Source organism: Perissodus microlepis, chromosome 17 (genome assembly GCF_051167445.1).
Source record: "Perissodus microlepis isolate ML-2025 ecotype Zambia chromosome 17, ASM5116744v1, whole genome shotgun sequence".
Taxonomy (NCBI): domain Eukaryota; kingdom Metazoa; phylum Chordata; class Actinopteri; order Cichliformes; family Cichlidae; genus Perissodus; species Perissodus microlepis.
This window is the reverse complement of record NC_140477.1, coordinates 25,351,504-25,374,747: the sequence shown is the minus strand read 5'-3', so window position 1 is coordinate 25,374,747 and position 23,244 is coordinate 25,351,504. Positions and strand designations below refer to the sequence as shown.

The 23,244-nt window shown below is 39.7% G+C and overlaps 1 protein-coding gene across 3 annotated transcripts in view; it reads right to left on the bottom strand.

The window, feature by feature from the left end:
* Positions 1-22,722, bottom strand: part of adcyap1r1b (adenylate cyclase activating polypeptide 1b (pituitary) receptor type I) — a 36,201-nt gene extending 13,479 nt beyond the window's left edge. The window contains exons 1-3 of one of the 3 annotated variants that reach the window (XM_084909301.1): positions 22,370-22,722; positions 20,002-20,070; positions 4,737-4,877 (exon numbers count right to left, since the gene is read on the bottom strand). In XM_084909301.1, the coding sequence (XP_084765427.1) occupies positions 4,737-4,793 (57 nt within the window). In that variant the 5' untranslated portion in view covers positions 4,794-4,877; positions 20,002-20,070; positions 22,370-22,722. The remainder of the gene's footprint in view (positions 1-4,736; positions 4,878-20,001; positions 20,071-22,369) is intronic. The other 2 variants (XM_084909300.1, XM_084909302.1) reach the window with 2 other exon arrangements.
* Between the last annotated feature and the right edge of the window lie 522 nt (positions 22,723-23,244).

Below are 23,244 nucleotides of genomic sequence, written 5' to 3'. Positions count from 1 at the left end.
ATTATTTTAAAAAATGTTGTAGCTTAATTTACCAGGTAGCATAATTGGTTTGAAATAATTTTCAGCTTCATTTATCTTAAACCTTTCCTTTATACAGCTTGTCCATTGTTTGATTGCATCCTTTTCAGGCCATCATGTCTATAAAGCAAAGCTGAAGCTGGTGTTCTTTAATCAGAAGGAACAAACTGTCACTTGTCAGTAGGAAGATTCTGAAAACAAACTGTAAGCCTATTAAAAATACAATTCTTTGATCTTGACTGAAAATGAAGATGGGGATTTCTCAGATATATACACAGGTGTACATGGATGTAATAATTAGAGCTAACTTGCATTTGAATGTTCATGAGTCACTGGTTTGCAGGTATTCAGACATCAGGACAGAGGCAAGCAAACACTGTTTAAGCTTTCAAATGGTAAATGATGACTTGAAAGAAGAGTGTTAGTGATTTGCAGTATGTGAATATTAATGAAACCAAGTTAAATAAGGAGAGATCACTTGGAAGAACCCAACATGATTTATTGAGATATAGATAGATAGAAATGAATGTATTTGGCAATTAGACTCCGATGACCCATCATGGCAGTATGGAATCCCAGCAGTGATAGGATTTAGGACAGTACTCTGTGGAGTCTAGAGATTGGTGGTGAAGATAAAGGCTGAGGCTTGGATGGAGCTCTGACTGAGGTGTCTGTGAGGTGGAGATGGGAAGGAGGTGGGTTGCACGAATGACAGCCTGAAAGGGAGAATGACGGAGAGCACAAATTTAAACCATGTAAAGTGGAGGCTGACAAGCTCGAAGAAGGCCTGCAAGAAGATGACTGGACTAGAGTAATGACGTCAGTATTGAGACTGACAGTGTGGGAAAGCAGTAGACATGTACACAGAAAAGCAGGGAAAGGAGGCAGATGAGTGATTAAAGATCTTCCTCATTGAACTTAAGCATATGCTTCATTTTTGATGATGTAAGTACTAATAGTGCACTGCATGTACACCCACAAAATTTTCAGACCTTATCTTGTAATTATGAGATGATGTACAATGGACTAATGAGCCAATAAATATAATTATCCCAGTAATTTGGATAATCAGGCTTTGTGATTTATAGATTCGGTCAAAAATCATTTACTATATAGATTTGCAAACTAAAGTACATTTCAAGTAAAGGAAATTGAAACCACTTGGTTAAAATGTCAAGAACATCCACTCACGTGTTTCAATTAGTGTCTGATTAAACCTCTACTCAGATTAAAGTTGCTGAAAATTACATCCATTAATCAAAAGAAGAGATCTATTCTAGTAAAACAAGTGGAAACACTTGTATTTGGCATTTTGGCTACAGATACATTTCAGCTGTTGCTAAATATAGCAAACCTTTGTGTATTGATAAATCACACAATTGGATAACAATTGTTGATTCTCTGTGTTTTAGATTTAGCATCTAACTAAAATATGATGTTTTTATTTTCATTCATATAGACATTAAACTGACTGCATTGGCTTGCAGTAGGGACGTGAATTTTATTAAACTCTAAGGTGTAGAAAAACATCCACCCTGCCGAGTTCCACATTCTGCTTTTAACTGTTTTAGATTTTAGACTTTGGGACTGCTCTCTAAGTGCATATGAGTCTAAGTCATAGGAAGCAGAGGTATTAAAATGATAAGTGGCTTGAGAGGCAAAGAAATACAGTGTATTCGGCTTCCTCTGTTTATGTCTCTGCTCTGTAACCTCCTGTGGTTATATCATATCTGTCTGCCCTTGGTCACACTGCATCAGATCAGCATCAAATATTAGTATGTTGCTTGTCTGACTACACTTGATCATGGGTTTTTATTCTTATTTCAGTGTATTGTTATGTGAATCTTACAACAGCTCAGAATGAAGTTGAACTAGTTTACAGGTTTTTCCCATCAAAAAACTAAATAATTGGGAAGAAAAAAAGGGATAAATAGGGATTTTGTTTAAATCCCTATTTTACAGATTACTTATTTTATTTATTTTAAATTAACCAAAGAGATTTTTATTCTTTATTAAATAATTATTAAATATTATTTATTTATTAAATACACCTAAATACCTCCCTCACATTTTCTCAGTTTAGACATTTTTCATACGTTTTCTGTGTTCTATTGTGAATAAAATATGGGTTTATACGTTTTGCAAATTCATTTTATTCAGTTTTTATTTTCACGTTACACAGAATTGCAACTTTTTGGGAATTGGGGTTGTCATCCAGGGAGTGTCTCCATTCTTTTACCAGCTCCAGCAGAAAAACACGTTGACAAGGAGAGATTTCTTTGAAGGTCAGACACTTTCTAAAGACTCATCTTAATAATTATGAAACAAGAGCTAGCTTATAATTTAAACCTGTGTTTGAGAGACTGCATTTTGAAAAGGCATGTAATATTATTAATGATGTTAATAATGATAATATTTTTTTAATGATGCATTAAGAACAGAGACAAGTAAACATGAATTGTCTCAGGAAGGATTGTGAATGAATTGGGAGTTGGGAATGGATTTGTATTGTGTTAACGCTCGGCGCTGTCTGTATTCTTCTCTGGCGGAAAAAGGACATGTCAACCTTTAAATCCTGTATTTGTATTCCATATGTCCTTAGTGCCAGATGAAGGGTTTTGAACAGACTTGGCAACCATTGCTCTGTCTTCTGTTATACAGAACAAGACGCTAAATAAATTTCCTCGTCTTTGGTTAGCGCTGGTTTGTGTGGGTATATGCAGCATCGTTCACTGACTGACTTGTACAACCGAAGCACTATATTCAATCTAAAAGTTTTCACTTGCATTGTACATGTTTCTTAATAAAATATTTGAAACAGACTGATATTAAACTGAGCTTAGCAGTAGCTATCATTACAAACATACACATCTAGCAAAACAATCAAGTCATAAGACAACGGTTACTGAAGATTGCAAATGTATGATTTAGAATTAAAGGGGACCATAAATAAAGTTGGTATATCTGGCAAGAGAGTTATTAAAGTTATGATAGTTTTAACAGACAGATTGAAATATATATTATTTAAAAGTATATATATGTTAGCAAAACAACATTGGCCTGTACATTATTATATAATTCTAACAGTACCAATAACATAACACTGGTTTATGTTTACAAAGTGAAACAACTTCAAATAACTTAGGACTTTAAACACATACTTGGTAATTTTATAACAATTGTAAATTATTTTGGATATCCACACAAGGTAGTAGCTTTATCATGATACAGGATACAAGGCCTGTCTGTGTTTTGTCCCATCATCCTCCCCTCACCACCAACTAGTTCTGGCAGATGACTGGCCCTCCATGACCCCGGTCCTGTTAAAAGTGTGTTTTTCCTTCCCACTGTTGCCAAGTGCTCACATATACCCAGTGCTGGGAAGGTTACTTTTAAAATGTATTCCAGTACAGATTACAGAATACATGCCCCAAAATGTATTTTGTAACGTGTTCTCAATGAGAGTAACGTATTCTGAATGCTTTGGATTACTTAATATATTATCATGCTTTTTACAACTACATGAATGTACTATTGCTGTGTGATTTATTGCTTTTACTGAAGGTTATTCGTCATAGCAATGCCAACTAGATTTTTAAATCTTAATATAAAATGAGTAACAGGGTGGACATTAGGTAAGGCTGCACTTTTTGCAGCGATCTCGTATAGAAAACTATTCCGCTCGTATTTAAAACAGATCCGCGGCTCCGAACCGTAAAGGCATAAAACCGTAAAGGGACTTCTGGCTAATACGTCGGGTTCCGTGTCGGGCTCGTAGCCAAAAACTAGCTTTACTTTGTTGTCTGGGTCAACTTTGCTAGTGAGAGACAGAGAGAGGCGTTGAAAGGCTCCAACAGAACTTATTGTTTCGGAGGAAAACACAAACACAGTGTACAGTTAAGTCTTAAAAGCTTTCTTACAGCTGGGCTCGTCAGGCACTCTTTTTGGCTGCAGTGGTTATTATTATATTTACATACTTCCATCTCCCGTTTCTGCTCGGTGACAGCTCGTACTTTTCCACTCTCCTTTTTCTCTCTCCCTCGCTCACAGACACATAACAGGTATGGCAGTCCATTCTCCCTGCAGCACGGACTACTAGCACGACTAAAGACTGTAAGCTCTCCATTTATTTCCCTTCCTTCAAACACCTTTGAATTCAAACACCATTCATTTTGTGTGTATGTGGGTATGAGTGATTACATACATAGTGACGATTTGTAAATATTAACTACTGTCTTCTGTGTCCCTTGCCTTCAACTACTCTTTATCCCCCCCCCCTTCCCCCTCCATTTCATCCTTAATTGTTACTTTCTGCTCAAAGAAAAAAGCTATTCTGTCAGTTTCTCTGTCACCTCAGCCCAGGTGATGATACATCTGCTGTAATTGCCGCAGAAGACAGGAGAGGCCATTCTTTCCTCACACAGTTAACAGGCTGGAATAATGCTGAACAATCCATGAATAAATGATGAGGATGCATCTTTACCCATTATTCCTGTCACATGCTGATCAATGAATTATTGATGCAGATACTCCGTATGGTTATTCTAAGTAAATTAGTGTACAAGTGTGTGAAAATCTAATATGCAAACACTGCTGAAGTGAATCTCCACCTGTTGCAAACAGAATGTTTCAGAAGCACTTTGACATGAGCAGTTAGCCTTGCTGCACACGTTTTCATAAACCCATTTATAAGACATGAGTAAAGAAATAACACTTACCGAGGGCATAAGGAAGAGTAGGGTGAGGGTCAGTGAATTGATCTTTGCACCAGACATTTTTTACTTCTTAGGAGTTTCCTCTACACAAAAAAGCTCCTCTTGCAGCACTAAATGTGATGGGATGTCACCTCACCTTGGGATCTGAAAATCACAAGTGTGGAAAAGTATGAAACAGCATGTCTACATTACATCTCATTAGTAGTTATAGACAGACACTTAGCATAGTTTTATATGATTGCTTTCAATAGAACATTGCTTTGATGAGGGGTAGAAAGACCTTTCTAAAACCTCTGAATAAAACTGAGATCTGCTAACTGTAAAGACCACACCCTAAGACATCATTTTCACCGACATGAAAAAAGCCACTGACCTCATGCCTCGAGGCACTGTCCACTGGTAGAGAGAATTAGCATAAGAACAGAAAAAAACCTGACAAATGGACCTAATCCATACCAGCAAAATACCCCACACAATGTAAAAGACCCACAGGATACCCTCAATGCAGGAGTCAAGGGTTTAGGTTTTTACTTTAAAATAAATCCTCGATATTTGGACTTGTTTTAGTGTTAAGGCCCATTATGGCCTGTATTTGTATAGCGCTTTACTAGTCCCTAAGGACCCCAAAGCGCTTTACACAACCAGTCATCCACCCATTCACACACACATTCACACACTGGTGATGGCAAGCTACATTGTAGCCACAGCCACCCTGGGGCGCACTGAAAGAGGCGAGGCTGCCGGACACTGGCGCCACCGGGCCCTTTGACCCTCTGACCATTATGTTTTACAACCATTATGTTTTACAAAGGCAGTATTGCATGTGCACAATGCACTCTGAGTCGAGGAACTAAAGTGATTTCACTCCACTGCACATTTCTAATGTGTATGCCAAGAATAAAGGAAATATAGAGTTTATGGCTGTGATTTTTTTTTTTTTTTTGTTGAAAGGAAACAAGACAAGTGATAGTAAGGCGTTCCCCTTTTCTCTAATTTGTGCCTCCTCATATCCTCTATCCTCTGATGAATTGATCGCTGGATTGAATGGTAATTTTAACTGAAGACGGCTTGTCAGATAATGCATGTATGCAGGATTACAGTGAATCCAGAAAGTATTCACAGTAGTTCACTTGTTCAGCATTCATGTAACCTGAGCCTTATTTCAAAGTGGATTAAATAAATTTTTCATCTCAAAGTTCTACACACAAATTGAGATTCTTGCAAATTTAGTAAAACAAAACAAAACAAAAAATTCCCTTCCCGCCCCTGCGGGCAGTCAATCCTTCAAGCTCGGGTCCTCTACCAGAGGCCTGGGAGCTTGAGGGTCCTGTGCAGTATCTTAGCTGTTCCTAGGACTGCGCTCTTCTGAACAGAGATCTCCGATGTTGTTTCTGGGATCTGCTGGAGCCACTCGCCTAGCTTGGGAGTCACCGCACCTAGTGCTCCGATTACCACTGGGACCACTGTTACCTTCACCCTCCACATCTTCTCCAGCTCTTCGCTCAGCCCTTGGTATTTCTCAAGTTCCTTGTGTTCTTTTTTCCTGATGTTGCTGTCATTTGGAACCGCTACATCGATCACTACAGCCGTCTTCGTCTGTTTGTCTACCACCACTATGTCCAGTTGGTTAGCCACCACCATTTTGTCCGTCTGTATCTGGAAGTCCCACAGGATCTTAGCTCGTCATTCTCCACCACCCTTGGGGGCATCTCCCTTTTTGGCCTCAGGACTTCCAGGCAATACTCAGCACAGATGTTCCTGTATGCTATGCCGGCCACTTGGTTATGGCGTTCCATGTATGCCTTGCCTGCTAGCATCTTGCACCCTGCTGTTATGTGCTGGATTGTCTCAGGGGCATCTTTACACAGCCTGCACCTGGGGTCTTGTCTGGTGTGGTAGACTCCAGCCTCTATGGATCTTGTGCTCAGAGCTTGTTCCTGTGCTGCCATGATGAGTGCCTCTGTGCTGTCTTTCAGTCCAGCTTTGTCCATCCACTGATAGGATTTCTGGATATCAGCCAGTTCCTCTATCTGCCGGTTGTACATACCATGCAGGGGCCTGTCCACCCATGATGGTGCCTCCTCTTCCTCCTCTTTCTTGGGTTTCTGCTGCCTGAGGTATTCACTGAGCACGCAGTCTGTTAGGGCCATCTTCCTGATTTATTCATGGATGTTCACTACCTCATCCTGGACCGTGGTTCTGACACTCACCAGTCCCCGGCCTCCTTCCTTACGCTTAGCATGCAGCCTCAGGGTGCTTGACTTGGGGTGAAACCCTCCATGCATGGTCAGGAGCTTTCTTGTCTTGATGTCAGCAGCTTCTATCTCCTCCTTTGGCCAACCTATTATCGCAGCAGTGTACCTTATAACGGGCAGGGCGTAAGTGTTGATAGCCCGGATCTTGTTCTTGCCATTCAGCTGACTCCTCAGGACTTGCCTGACCCTCTGCAGGTACTTGGTGGTTGCAGCTTTCCTAGCTGCCTCTTCATTGTTCCCATTTGCCTGTGGGATCCCCAGGTACTTGTAACTAATGTTCCCTCTAATTTTTCATGTGTCTGAGCGAACACACAAACTCCCTGAGCGGTCCCTTGGACCACTGTGAGCAACAGCAGACGTGTGCACTGTGGTCACGCCGGCATCGAATCCATCCAAGTTACATGGTTTATTAAAATAATCAAATTGCAGCATTTACATTTATGTTAGACTACTTTTAATTAACTGCTTTAGCCCACAACTACAATGAAAATTAAAAAAAAATTCTTGTTCATGACCTGTGTAGTATGTTAACACTATTGGAAGTAAAAAATAACTTGAACTCCAATTTTGAAAACACAACTTTCTTTTTTTTCTTTTTTTATATAAAGCTCTGACTTGTATTATGAGTCTGTGGTCTGGGAGAGAGTCTGTAACTCTTTGTCTGCAAAATACAGTATATAATGACCAATATTGGGCAATTAATTATATAGTTACTTCTTCAAAAAAGTAACTGAGTTATGCAAACAATGAAGTTTTTTGCAGCTATTTACCTAAAAATGCAGCCAATGCAGTTTTTTAAATAAACATTTCAAACTATTTACAGAACAATCAGGTGTTCTGCATCAAATCTGATGCCATACAAATTATTTGTGCCACTCCAAAAAATAATTTCTGTCCACTATGAGATGAAGGAGAACAACAGCCTGATACCTGCAGGCCTGACAACAGGAGATGTATCACTCCTGTAGCACCTGTAACATTCAGCAGTCGCCTCATTGTTCTGACACACACAACAAAACTATTGACTACACTTCACACTAACTACACAAGATTTGCGCAAATCTCTCACATCTCAAAACACCGCCGTCACTCCTAAAACTCCCCCCTTCCTAAACAACTAAATGCCATGTTGCCATATCATTTTTTGACTGGTCGACATGGTACATTTTTCCACCAATAGGAAAGGCTGGGGGAGTTGGGAGGGGGGCTGTTTTTGCTCACAGGCGGAGAGTGCTTTCGAGCGTTTTCCTTATAAAACTTTTTTACCATTTCTTCCCGCAGTAAATATAAACAACGATAGTATTCAGGAAGAAAACCAAACATTGCATATAATTTTATCATAATTCTGGGTTTACGTGGCCTATCAACACAATAAAAACTAATAAAAACACAAAACTGGTATAAAGTCCACACTTTTTCCATCAATTGTTCCATCAGTCCTGTTCACATCTCCAATGGTTGTACACGTTGTCATTAAATCCACATCAGCCACGCCGCTTTGCTAGCTAAAACACCGGTGTCGGCACACAAGGACGCTGTCACAGCCTGTCAACGACGTTGATTAGCTGCGTATATAAGAATGTGAATCGCATCACTGAGGCGGTTAAGGCCTATGCAGAACAGCAGTGGGGTCAGAGCATCTCCTTGGTAGATTCCACACTTGATGGTGATTTGTGCTATGTGCTTGAAGTTGGCCTCTAGTGTTTTATGGCACATCCCCATTGAGTTCCTGATTAAGGCTCTTAGGGTCCTGTTGATCTTGTATAGTTCTAGGCATTCCAGGATCCAGGTGTGGGGCATTGAGTCATAGGCCTTCTTGTAATCAATCCAGGGATTGCACAGGTTGGTCAGCCTAGTCTTGCAATCTCATTAGTTACTTATGATGATAAAAATCTTTTGCCCATCACAGTTTGTGTGTGTGTGTGCAATATTAAAAAGGTAAATCTTGTAACATTACACCATGTTCTGAATTTGTAAAAAGTAATGAACACTTATATTTGAGCAGCAGTAGTTGGAAAGGAATTATTATTGCAGTTGTGCCACATGTCATATTAAACCGGCATTTTAAAATGAGACTGCAAGGCGAGGGTGCTTCACATAGTTCTGTTGCCTGGACTCCTCCCTACTCGTGTCTCTTGAGAGTAAGATATAAGTCAGAAAGATGAGAACTGAAGATGTGGGAAATGAGAAAGGGGGTATGTTTTTACAGCTTTATTGTTGTTAAGAAAAAAAGCCCAAAAGACCCATGGCTGTGTCACTGCGTTCTCAGACAAAGCTCTCAGATAAATTCTCTCAGTTGGTTAAGAGTCGTATTCATCAAACAGACCGTTTCTTCTCTTAGAAGAAATAAAGTATCATTCTGTAAATTTTCTTCCTTACCTTACACTGAGGATCAATTTGAAAATGTTGAACATAATACACTTATCTTGCTGTAGGGACAAAACCTGCTTGAACCACATGATATCTTTAGTCTCACTGCATTGCAACACAAAGAGCAATAGCGCTCTAAATATTTTGATATATATATATTTTTTCAATTTGAAAAAAATTATCTCTACAGTACGTCAAATGTTGTTAATGTGGGATTTAAATTGCCGAGTCAGGGTTTCACTCATCCATATTCAGCACAGTTTTGTCAGTCAGTTCTATTTTCAGATTTATTATCATAGAGAAGAACTCTTGTATCGTGAATGCTGTGCAGAAGAGACTCAGTCTGTCACAAGCAGAAAATTAATTATTAACACAAATAACGCAATGTTTTGAGAAAAAAACACTGAACATCCTTTCATCTTAACCATGTGCTGAAGGAGAGAACATAAATATGTTCAGAATATTCTGTTTTGAGTTCATAGGGAAATGCAGTTTGCAAACCAAGAAAAGAATATTATTTCCCCTATAGCATCAGTTGTGAACCATTACAAAGTCACTGTCTTGCTATCAAATGACTGAGTATTCAAACTGTACATGAACCAGCAGGTCAGGTTGTGTCCGTGTAAAGAGCTCTTGTGTATGCATGTGTGAGCCCTCATGGATGCACCGTGACGCAGCAGGCTTAGAGAGCTTGCATGAACAAAGCCAAGTATCAGGACTGGGCCTGGGGCATCATCCCACAGGGAGAACTTGGCAGCTTGGCATTCCTATTCTACCAAAGCCCTGCCAGCACAAGCTCCTCCTTCTGCTGTTGTCAAGAGCAACCGCTGAGAGAGCTGCTGAGTTTGGATCTAAAGTGGACCACGTGGCCCTGGGACCTCTTTCTGCTCCTTCTTGAGCTCCACTGTAAATAGTGCCCCTTAAGTTTTCCAATGTGCTTCTATTTATCTCTTAGACAACAAACACCAAAAAACGTAGTAGAAACAGCAGAATCATTAAAGCCTGTCAGTCTGTTTTTAAGTCCTGCTGTTAGACCACAGCCACACACAAACACTACCTTCACTTGCAGTTTAAAGTAAGAAGGACACACACACATCAGACAAGACTCAACATGAATGGGAGTTGCTTCATTGCCAAAGCCACTTCAATCACTTCTAATGCTCTTCCTTAGAAAAGCTTTCATGGTAAGTGCTAAAGCACAATCTCCCATGAATTCATTTATTTTACACAACACCATGCATCACAGCATTGATGATATATTACCAAGGTGTAGAGAAAAAAAACAAAAAACAAAACAAAAACCTAACACTTCAGTTTCATTTCCATGACACTGGAATGTTTAGGAAAGCACCTACAATCTTTCTTTGTTTTAAACAACACTTTCCTTTAAGGTCCCATCAGTTTAGAAAAACCTTTGTAGATAAAGTAACTCAAGTTCAGCTTAAATTCATTATACTGGAGACTTGATAGGTCTGTCTCTCAGACTGCATACAGTCTGAACACACCTTGTGAATATATTGTATGCCCCGCCAATGCAGTCCATGAAACCAGAAACTAAAACTCAGTGGGGAAAAAGCCAATATTTACAGCATCTCAAATCTCCTCCTATCTACATGTGTGTGGCTATTTGGGGAGATTTTGTAAACAGCAAACACACTGCACATTAAAAATGTTTGTGATTTGATACGTAACATTGAACCTAAATCATGCTTCAGTTTCAGTGAATGAGAGATAGAGTAAATATTTAGATTGCTGCCAGTGTAACCATACTCCAATACTCCAACTAGGCACCCAGAACTGTCAACACCTCCCACTCTGAACTGCCTGAGGCCAGCTCCATCGAGTGCAGTTGATACGCTCGTCTTGGTCTTTCTTTTCAGTTGATTTGAAATTAAACACCGGGAGAGCAGTGTTTTATCACGTCTGCTGATTTGTTAGTTGCGGTTTCATGGATGAGTTTTTGCTTTATTCATGTACACATGGAAATTGTCTAAGTGTGGCAACAACAGTCCCCACTCTGTGCAGCAAAGGTTTTCCTCCACAGTCAGGAGTATAGACATGAGCGCTGGTACACCATCAGCATGTTGTGTTTCCGACGCTACTTCGAACCTCTGACATCATAAACCGTAGTTTTAAGAAATGAAACTGATTTGCACTGAGCCAGCAATTCAGTTAGCAATAGCAATCGAGAAATATACATGCAACACCACACTGAGTTCTGTCACTTCACCTTATGAGACATTAATGAAAACACTGGTATATTTTTATTATTATTATTATCATTATTATTATTATTATTATTATTGAGATATACAGGAAATTCTGGTGCCATCTTGACTTACAAGACTCCAGATATGACCTACATTTCACCTCAGTACTGGAACAACGGTGGGCGTGTTCCCTATTAAAGCCTTCTGTCGGCAGCATCTCTGGTCTATATTTTTTTGTTTATTTGTTTTAAGTCAGACTGTCCTATCAATCACAAAGGACATCAAACACAATCAGGGACTCTGTGTTTGTAATATAATATAAGTAAATATAAGAAGAGCAGGGACACACTTGCTACTCCAACGTTTCTTACACTTGGACTTGTATTAAGTCACATCCTAGTATAATTGTAGATATGTTGATTTATTTGTGGCTTGCATAAATGAGCTCAAAGGTATAAAAACATAAATACAAATATAAAAATAGCAAAAATGATTTCTGCATATTGAGTTCCTCATTTATTCCTTTATGAATGGTTAAAATCCTATTTAAGCGCAGAGCTGTTGCAGCACCTCCTTGCCTCATACAGCAACAACTCCATTCATTTAGATAACCCCCACCCCCTCTTTCCCACAAATAGAGTGACCCATAGAAGAACAGACCTACAGTTTCTCAGTACAAACATGATCATGCGTGGGAGGAAGGAGTGTTTTTGCTTCTTCCCATCAGAGAGCAATGACTGTACTGTTGAACAGAATCAACCCGTAGTTCAAAAATGGTTAATGGCAACATTTCTGCTTGAATATGTCTAAAATAAATGCTGACAAGTTAGTCTGTAATAATGGCGTTAATAATGGAGACACAAATTTCACAAATCTCCAGGCCAGAAAAGAATAGCCAGACTTCTTCAAAATGATAGAAAGGCAACATTTGACACAGATGGGCTACAGCAATAGAAGTCCATACCGGGTGTCCCCTTCCATTACCTAAAAGCAAAATACATGGGTTGACTAAAACTGGACAATAAAAGATTGGAAACATCTTCCCTTGCATAAAATACATGAAATCATGGATCCATTCTGCCTAATAATGTGGGGTATTTTTACTAGGCACGTTTTGGGCTCCTTAGTACAAACTGAGTACTACTATCAAGTACTGTTGATAACCATTTCCATCCCTTTATGACCACAGTGTACTCATCTCCTGGTCAGTACATTGCCATAGTCATATACTGTAGTTACATATGTACTGTGTTTGTATATATGTAACTGTGAGTATATATGATCAATCAACATGGCTGTGGCCAACCACACATTTCCAGTCTACAAAAACACCTAAAGACCATCTGGAACCATTTTCAATGGTGTGGTCAATAATCACAAATACATAAGTAGCATAGTTGGAAAGGACAGCTATAAGTTCATGACAGAATGTTTATAATGTTTCACCTAAAAGTTACAAAGTGATTCACAGAACCAAAATAAATTAAAAACTTTGAATAAGAGCAAAGGAAAACAGAAATCTGAAAAGCGGTGGAAGCAGACAGCATTAATATTCATTCTTGAACTCTTGGATCTAAATGTTTGCAAGATGATTACTAGAAAACATTTTAACTGTGTGATTAACGATCAAATTAATTTGATTTACAATATTTTCACACTTCAACCAGTGCAACTGTGGTAGCAGCTGAAGCAGAAAGCCGGGAGCAAAGGAGCAATAGCTGCGATTAATGAAGGGAGACATACTGCTGTCCAATACCCAACAGAAGAAACAAGAATTGAAAGCAGTAATTCATTTTGAAGTTATCTATAGAAACTCTCTTGATAGAAATTTGTGCACATTCTTCCTGTGCATCCAAACATCACATGAAAGATAACACTGAGGAACTCAGGAAATTGTGGCCAGTGGCCAGCAGGGAGTCTAGAGAGGGCACAATCTCACACGATCACATAGCCAATTGACTATATCTATTAGCACTACCAATCTCTATATAGCGCCAAAAGTGATCAACTCACAAACATTTGTTTAAATAATAACCAAACTGGTCCTACTTAAACACAAACATATTGTTACCCATGAACACACATAAAATGAGAATGCATGAGTGTGTGTGGGTGTTTGCCTGTAAGCTCAGCAGCTGCTCAGAATTCTCCTCCCCAAGCTGTAATCAGTGTCCTAATGAGTCTCAGCGGCTTTCATGTTGAACAGTGTCAGCCTGGATGTGTGTAATGTTTGATGCTTCGTCTAAAGAGCACATACCTAATTTAAAAAAGCACACACTTATGCACACAGAGGCACAGTCACTCTCCAAACTAAACATACACACAATGTGGAGACTGCGGTCTGTACTTTGAATAAACATTCGTGTAAAGTTTCACCCAAGAGACTGAGAATAAGCAAAGAAGGGATGGAGAAAGTAAGAGGGGAGCAGGCTGGCGAAAAAGAGCTGCATTATGAATATGTGGATGCTGAGAAAAACTATTCACTCGGGAGAAGAGGAATTGGTTCGCTCCGGCATAAGGAAAAGGAGAAGCAAGGATATCCTAATGATCACTCACCTGTAACACTGCTGCGGTGCCGAGAGACACTTTCTCAGTGATGAGATGTATCATTAGAAGGAAAAGAGACAGGGAGGAAAAAGCAGGATTGCAAAAAGCGTGAGCCACCTTTGATTTTCGTTAGAGCAGTCTAGCCCCCCAGGATGTGTTCTGGTCAAGCTTTGACAGCTGTTGTAGCCAGGAGAAGAGGCATGCACTGGCTTATCCCCCTCTACTCACTGAGAGAACCTCAAACCAAAACTATTCTTCTCTTTCTATCTCTAATCAAGGAGGTGCTTACTCCTCTTTTCAGAAAAATGAAATGTTCTTTTTGTGCTTCAAGATTAATTATCTCATGTGTTAATCCACCACCGGACTGTCTAATTCCCACTGAATATCTCACTAAGTCACTCAAGTCTCTGGCTCTATATTTAGCCCAAGGAATTATGGGAGGAATTAATATACACAGACATGACTTAGTCTTCATTATTTTGGAGAGAGAGAGAGAGGTTCACGCATTACAGAGAGAGGGATGGAGAGTGGGAGACAAAGAAGAAAAGACAGTATGAAAACTGGCCTGGTTTCTCGCTCCTATTATGTCCCATTTTTCCCACAATTCTGTTGGGAATTATGCAGTCACAAGGCCGAGGCAATGGCTTTTTAAAGCGCAAAAGAAAGTAACAGTTTAAATAACATTAAAACATCCTCAAAATGCACCATAGCTAAGAGTCATTAAACAGCCAGATTCTCTGTGAGTGTCACAGACTGTATTGCCAATTTTCATGGCTACAAAAACCTGGCTGTAGGCAGGTGTGTTTTAGGAGCTAGTGGTGACATATGTGAACACAAATTATCAGCTAACATTTGCAGATTTGGTTTGCAGGTTGCAGCTATAAGCTGTACAAATCATGGTGTAGTTTAGTTGGAATAAGTTTGGAAGTAAATTTCACATACTAAAACTAAAGCACAAACTTTATTTGACTGTTTGGACCACACAGCTCTTTCAAAGCTGAGATGAGTCACCTGTGTGAAACAGTTTTATGCCAATCTTTATAAAAACTGTTGGAAGTCAATAGTATTCACTTTAAATAGAATTGGAACCAAGTGTACAGGAGTTGCATTTTATGGCACTCTCACTTATCTAGGTACAGTTACTACTGTTACTGTTAAAGCTGCTACCTACAATAATATTCAGTTTGGACAACTGTTAGATTTCTTGCAGATGTACTTAGGCTAGTGGCGTGACCTACTTTACAGTGCATACTTTTTTATTGCATATGTTTGCATTTGCATATTAAACAATGTAAAAGTACATAATGGCAGAGCTTTACATTACTTTCAAATTACAATATTGTGAACACAATGAGACAGAGAGACAGCTATTTACCTTGCATTTGATTGGTTCCTGTGTGGCATAATTCATAACAGGCATAATATTATGACAGAATGCCTAATATTGAAGTTGATTTCTGCCAAAACAACCCTGAAGGAGAGCTGTGGTATCTGGCATCAAGATGTTAGCAACACATCCTTTAAACCTTGTAATTTGCAAGATGGGGCCTCTATGAATTGGACTTGTTTGTCCAGCACATCCCACAGATGCTTGGTTGGATTGAGATCGACTGGATTGAAGATCAGGTCAATAAATCCAACAATTTGTTCCTCAAATCACTCATGAATGATTTTTGCTATGGTAGGAGCATTATCCTGTTGAAAGAGGCCACAGCCATCAGGGAATACTGTTTCCATGAAAGGCTGTAATGGTCTGCAGCTATGCTGAGGTAGGTGGTGCATCTCAAAGTAACATCCACAAGGTATATACAAGGTTTTTCAGGAGAAAACCTTGGTTCGCAGCAGATGGCCGTCCCTCCTGAGCCTGGTTCTGCTGGTCATTTCTTGTTGTTAAAAGGAAGTTTTTGTCACAGCATTTTCTGTTTCTTATGTTTTGGTGTTTTTCTGTATTATGATTTATGTCTGATTCTTTAGCTATCCTGTTTTGATGAGTATTATAAATCAATGTTTCAGTTTGGTTCTGGTCATGAGTTTAGTTTGATGTTAATTCTTCTTTAAGTCTCTGTCGTCCCTGGGTTCCATGTGTTATATTCTTTCAGTCTGCCTCTCAGCAGTAGCGGTTTTTGATACGGGCGACACAGGCGGTTGCCTGGGGCGGCATCGTGGTGGGAGGCGGCATCACGGGCATCGGCTAAAAAAAATAAATAAAAAAATAGCTCATTCTCATGCTGCCCCGACGTCATGCCAGCGCATAGTAGAAATGTCATAGGCACCGATCGGTTTTCTATCGCCCATTTGCTGGGAGTAAGGGCGCCCTCCGTTTGCAAGGTGCGCCTGCTGCTTGCGGCACAGGGAGGAGAGGGCGGGGCGGCGGGGGATTCTCTGGCTGGCTGGAGCAGCATCTAATAACCAACTTGCAAAATAAAACAAAAAATCAAAAAAAAAAAAATCATGCAGACTTATAATTTGCACCGATGTTTTTTCGAAATTCTATATGCGAAAAGTGAGCGCGAGAGCCCTCGGTGCGCCTGCTCGCTGCTGAAGTCAAAGTAAACTTTATTGTCATCTCCGCTACATACAGTCCAGTATATAGAGAGACGAGACACGAGGCTCCAGTTACAGCAGTGCAAGTAAACAAACAATAAATATAAGAAGAGTAAGAAAATAAATATACACTTTAGGACTCGAGGTAAAGGGAACCATCTAAAATTTATAATTTACAGTTTGATGATTTATAGTCTCACACACAACCCGTCGAAAGGGGAGGGGGGCCGGCTGCTTCCAAATAGAGCACATTTCATTTATAATGTTGTAAATCCAAGCCCATTATGTATTCATGATTTAAATCCTGGGTTGTATGAAATCCCAGAAATAAACCCTAGACAAAGTGAATCTGTGAACTAAGATGTAGGTCTATTAGGTTATGTAAAACGAGCAAAAGATACAGGTAAGCAGATGTGTCATTGGATAATGGCAGGTCATCCTGAAACAATCACAATCAGAATAATTTATTAATCCCTAAGGACATTATGCGGGTTACAGTTGCTCCAAGAAGAAATGGTAAAAATAGTAACAGTAACAGACTAAACTCCAAACAATACATTATGTTACAGATTTTAATATTAATTAGTCCTTGTCAATTGTTGATTTGTCCTGTTCTCATTGTATGATGAATTATGATGGCTGTTTGGTAGCCGTTTGCATACAATGCTTACTCTCTCTCTCTTCATATGTGTGTGTGTGGGGGGGGGGGGGGAGTGTTCGCCCAGGGCGCCAAACAGGCTAGGACTGCCACTGCCTCTCAGTGTCAAGTCTGCGTCTTTGTGATTTGTTTCATGTTTTCTGTTTTATTTTGATAGTCCCAGTCTGATGTCAGTGTGTTCAGTTTTACTTCTCCCCTGTCTCGTTAGTCTAATTTCTCCCAGCTGTGTCTCCCTCCTGTTTCCCATTCCCTGGTTACTCCCCAGTGTATATAAGCCCTGTGTTTTCCTTTGCTTTCTGTCGCGTCGTTAACGTCTGCTCACCCTCAGGTTTTGCTGTGTGTTCCATTACCTGTTTTGCCTGCCTGTTAGTTTATTTTCCCTCAGTATAGTTAGTCTTCTGTTCAGTCTGCAACCTGCAATAAAGCTGTTTATTTTGAGTTCAACTTTTCCTCAGTGAGTCCTGCATTCTGGGTCCTTCCTTCCTACCTGCCTGCACACAGCCATGACAGTTTTTCCTTCCCACTGTTGCCAAAGTCCTTGTAGGGGTATATAATTGTTGGGGTTTTCTCTGTTCTCTTTTATTATTTTAGGGTCTTTTCCTCTTAAATTCTCAAAGCACCTTGGAGCAACTGTTGTGGATATTTGGCACTATATTAAAAAACTGAATTGAATTGAACTGAAGCATCACACTGCCTCCACTGGCCATAGTGCATCCTAGTGCCAGGTTTTCAACAGAAGAGCAGCACACACCCTCTCTGCCATCACAAAGATGGCAGAGAGGGTGTGTGCTGGCCTAGTGGCCCAGGTCACTTTCTTCCATTGCTCCGTGGAACAGTTCTGACAGTCAGGCCCATTGTTGGTGCTTTTGGCAGTGGACAAGGGTCACCATGGGCTCCTTTACTGGTCTGCAGCCATGCAGCCCCACACATAACAAACTGGTAAGTGCTGTATATTCTGACAGCTTTCTATCAGAACCAGCTTTAATTTTTTAAGCAATTTGAGCTACATTAGCTCGTCTGTTGAATCAGACCACATGGCCCTGCCTTCATTACCCATGTGGATCAATGAGCCTTGGCCACCCATGAGCCTGATGCTGGTCAAAGACTGTTCACCAGTCAAAAGATCGGAGTGATATTTGCACCTCTAGCAACTTGCATTTTCTGGTATGGGTCTGTTCACTGTACACACCACCTCACGATTGCACATCCATACTGGGAATGCTGGAGACATGGAGTGGAGCAGCAAAAGCCCAGCTCAGAGTAAACAGTGACACCAGATACAATATTTAGCCCTTTAAAGCCAAGTGTATCATATTTAATACATGTGTGTTGTGAGTTTTTGAGACTTCTACATCATCAGTGTGACTTTTTTACCCTCAAAAAATGATATAAATTGCATGACACATTTTAATGACTGAATTGCAAAAATATGGCAAATGTAGCAAATGTGATAGAAAAATTTAAAATCATATATGTAGATTAAATTTATATATATATATATATATATATATATATATATATATATATACACACATTGATTGTCTAAAGGTTCAACAAACACTGTATTAACAAAAAATTAAAGATTTCTGGCAGTTATTTCATTGGTTCAGGTTTTAAAAGGTTAGGCACAGAAAGAGAGATGGGGTGGTGAGTTGCAGATTTGCAGCAACTTGGGACATACAGCTAACGCCCTATGTGAAACAGACAATTGGATGTGTAAAAGAAAATCAGCTGATCTCCTGTAATAGTGGCTGAGCTTTGCGGCCTGCCTGGAATAATGCTATGCTCAACATATTGTATTGAAATAGTAACATTACTTCAGTGTCATTTACAGTTACAGGTTCCTGGAGCATTAACAAACTTGAATTGAATTGAACTGCAAAGCACATGTGTCGTTTTGGTTAGCTGGAAAGATCACCTCCCAATATTTAGAGCAACCCCTGCATACCAAAAATAAAAACACAAAAGAATCTCATTGAATACATCCACTACATTTTTTGTGATGACTGTAACTGCAGTTATATAACCATGGAAGAGCCAGAAGGAAATGGGATAAGGACAAATGTCTAAATACCAACTAAGCAGTGAATGTACACGTGAAAACACACCGCATATGCAAACACTGGAGGCTGCACATATCTCAATGTACAATACTCAATACCTGCTGTTATTAACACACAACCACTGCACTATGAAACATTTTTTCTGCTGCTGTAACAATGTGAATTTCCCAACTTTTGGACTAATAAAGTTTATTTTATCTTGTAAAGTTGTAGATTTCTGTTTTTGGAGTTTATAGCCCAAGTGTTGTGGCTAGAGATGTACATGAGTCCTAAGAATGATCAAAAAAATCCCCCAAAATAGTAACCACAGTCAAAACTGAGAGGTTTATAAATTCATTGATGAAGACATTCAGGCACATTCAGGCATGTCACTTCCCCAAACAAATCAGCCTGATATTAGACAGAAGTGCCAATTTGTTACACTCATGTCTAAAACCAGGCAAACACAAAAGAGGACAGAAAGGTAAATCAGGCTTTTATGTATCTGTATTCTGCAGGGGGAACATCCAATGAGGGAAATTAACAATTAATATTTAAAAGTGATCAAGAATGCCAGGAAACCTCACTGTATAATATTTTTCTTCCTGTGATTAATTATTTTGATAGAGTGTATATACATACCACTGTCTTTACTGAGTCTAGTGTCAGTTGTGCCCTTGCATTCCTTATGATTTGGTGGGTTGGCCATCACTGACAACACATAGAAAACAAAAAGACGATAGTGGATAAACTTTCAGTGTACCTCTGTACCTTTCTCTGTCACAGTTCCAATTATCAGCAACACTCCTTTAAACAGTTACACCAAGGGTTTTGACAGGTCTAGGTAAAACACTATTTTCTTACTTTGCACCTTGGACTTGAAATAACTTGCGAAACTTTTAATATGATGTTTCTAACAACTGGTGAATTTAGCATATAGGCATAAATAAACATGATAAGGACCCCAGTGAAGGAGACTTACATGTTTTTTAAAGGCAGTGTTTTTTAGTGGTGGACATTCGTATATATCATGATCTAGATCTTGAAATTTATATTACATTTTAAAATATTTTGTGTATGTATGGCTGCTACCATAACCCGGTCTTCATTGTGAAAGGCCTTTCATTTCAACAGCATATCCTGGTTACATTTTTTAAAAATTGATTTTCTTTTAGATAAATTAAACCACAATGCAGAAAAAAATAAGTCTCCAATACTCGAAATTTATTGGGGAGAATTGCCAGAACCCTTACTCAATGTGTCCCCTAAATGCAGACCCCCAAGCCCCCCCATTCTTCATAATCTGTTTAAAGTGACATCAACAATTACCGTCCAGAATGATATGTACTAATATGAAGAACTCTGCTGGCAGCTCCATGTTTGGTCAAATTTATAAAGTTCAAATGTAAAATTTTGTGGATTTTGTGTGCATTAAATGATGCACATCACATCCAGAAAACTCCTATTTGATTGGATGGTGTAGCCATTAAAATGTGCTCTCTTTGCCATTCAGTTCAACCATCGTATACCATTAATTGCAGACATGGATGTGGCAAGTATTTCAAAACTAACATTACTTTTTATTGTGTTCACCCTTTTGCATGGGAACTGGATCGCCTCAATACAACTATAAATGACACTCGCTCATGCATGACACTGGGTGTGTTACAAGGCTGCCTTGCTGAGACTGGGCCTGATGCCTAATATCTTCTCCTCCTCCTGCCTGACTTTTTCTTCTCTTTCCTCTGCTGATCAGGCCAGTCAACACAACAAGGCTAATTGGGTCATTTAAATGTCAGCATCACTGAGATCTAAAGGACAGAAAAGCTCTCTGGTCCTACTTGTGCTGTTACACTCTAAATGTCTCCTCACTTTCCTGCACGAGGTATTATGGGAATGTTTGTTACTCTTAGGTCAAGCAAATCTAAACAGGATTCTGTGGTTTCTCTGATATGCTGAGCTGTATGTGACCTGTAAATTTAAACAAATTAGAACTGCATACACACTTTTTCTTTGGGATAAACCAACTCAGATACTTAAACAGTTCTCACGCATGTTCAGATGGAAAAACAGAGCATTACTTATCGCATTTGTGGCGAGTCTTATGAATGATGCTGCAGCTGAGCATTCCGAGATGTAAATAAATAACTCAACAGCATTTTATAATGTCATCGGAACAGAGGGACGCAGACTTGCACGCACACATATTTCCCCCCAACATTAAGAAACACAAGTGCTGAGAGGAAACACATCTTCTGCCATCATTCAGACACAACAGACATGTAGATGTAGGCGGCTGGGACTGAATAGCTTTTTCAGTGTAGCTTTAACCCTCCCAAACCAGCCAGGCAAAGAAAGAAGAGAAGCCGCAATTGTTATTCAGCGACAGCAGGCTGCATTACAAGGTCACACACAGCATTTACCCAAAGGCCTGGATTTCAGACAGACAGACACACACACACATATGCATATGCATGTGTGCGTGTGTGTGTGTATATATATATTTGTATGTGTGTGTGTGCCAAATTATGGAATAGATGATAATATTAATCTTATCTTTGAGTAACTGAACTGAATACTCTAATAACAGAGGAAGGACTGGGTAACACAGAAGGGCTCTTTTATCCATAAAAGAGCTTATGCATATTATTCTGATTTTAAATATATATAAATATATTCTGATTTTAAGAATTACTTAATCAGAATATATTAAAGACTCCTCATGTTCACAGACGAATATATAGACAATGCGCTATTTTGTACATAGGTGCTTTTCTGCTCCAATATCCTGTCTTTCTGTTTTCTCATATTCATTGCTTAGTGATGGTCCTTCTCCTTTGCAGTGTGCAAACTGCGCGCTGCCGGCAGCCACTGATAGGAAGCAACCTCCTCACTGAGATCATCCGACACATGCCGCAAGATCCCGGCACGCTCACTTCCATTCTCCTCCCTTTACATGCAGGTTTAACCACTTAAAATGTGATTCGTGAATTCCCCCCGCAAATCTTACCATTTTATCAATTTGCTCCAAATAGAACTCCTGCGCCGCGGCCCCTTCGCGCACACCACAGGAGACAAATCAAGCCTGGCGGGGCTGTAAAGGTACAAGATTCCCCGGTGGCTCCAGGCGATGCAACTTCCAGCCGGTATGCAGTTTGGGTTTGTTGCAGAATTACCGCTTGGAAGAATGCGGTAATTTTGCTTTTGCGGCAGAGATTAAGGAATGAAACGAGGTTTCGCGTGCCGTGCGTGGAGATTGTTCGGTTGTTAAGTGCTGATATGTCGCTTGGCCCAAGGACTGCTGCCTGCTCGTCTCGTCTTCCACATAAGAATGTGCCGCGCATTTCAACTAGTCCACTCGCTATCAACCCCCCCCCCCCCCCCCCCTCCCCTTCCCTCTCTCTCTCACTCTCTCTCTCTCTCTCTTATCCATACACAAACACTCTCACACATGCGCGCAAGGAAGCTGAAATCCAATTCTACATGATGGATGTGAATAAACGGGGTGTGTTAAATTATCTAGTCTCATCTGATTCTACACAGAGGCACAGAGATGTGGTGGAACATGAAGAAAGTGTGTGTGTGTGTGTGTGTGTGTGTGTGTGTTATTCCTGAGGCATCAGAACGGGTCAAAGAGCTCAAACAAAAGAGATCAGAACCCCGGACAGCGACCGTGACCATTTTAATATAAATGTATCAAAGTGTGATGCAGGTGAGCAGCTGTGCTAATAAAGTCCATTTACAAATCTGCACGTTATAAAATGTCTGGAGGAAATTATCTTGGAAAGTCTATCATCTTAATTTTTTGAGAAATCATCATATAATCTGTAAGATGATTTTAGACACTATGTGTTTAAAGCTGCTTAACCCTTGGATGCACAACCT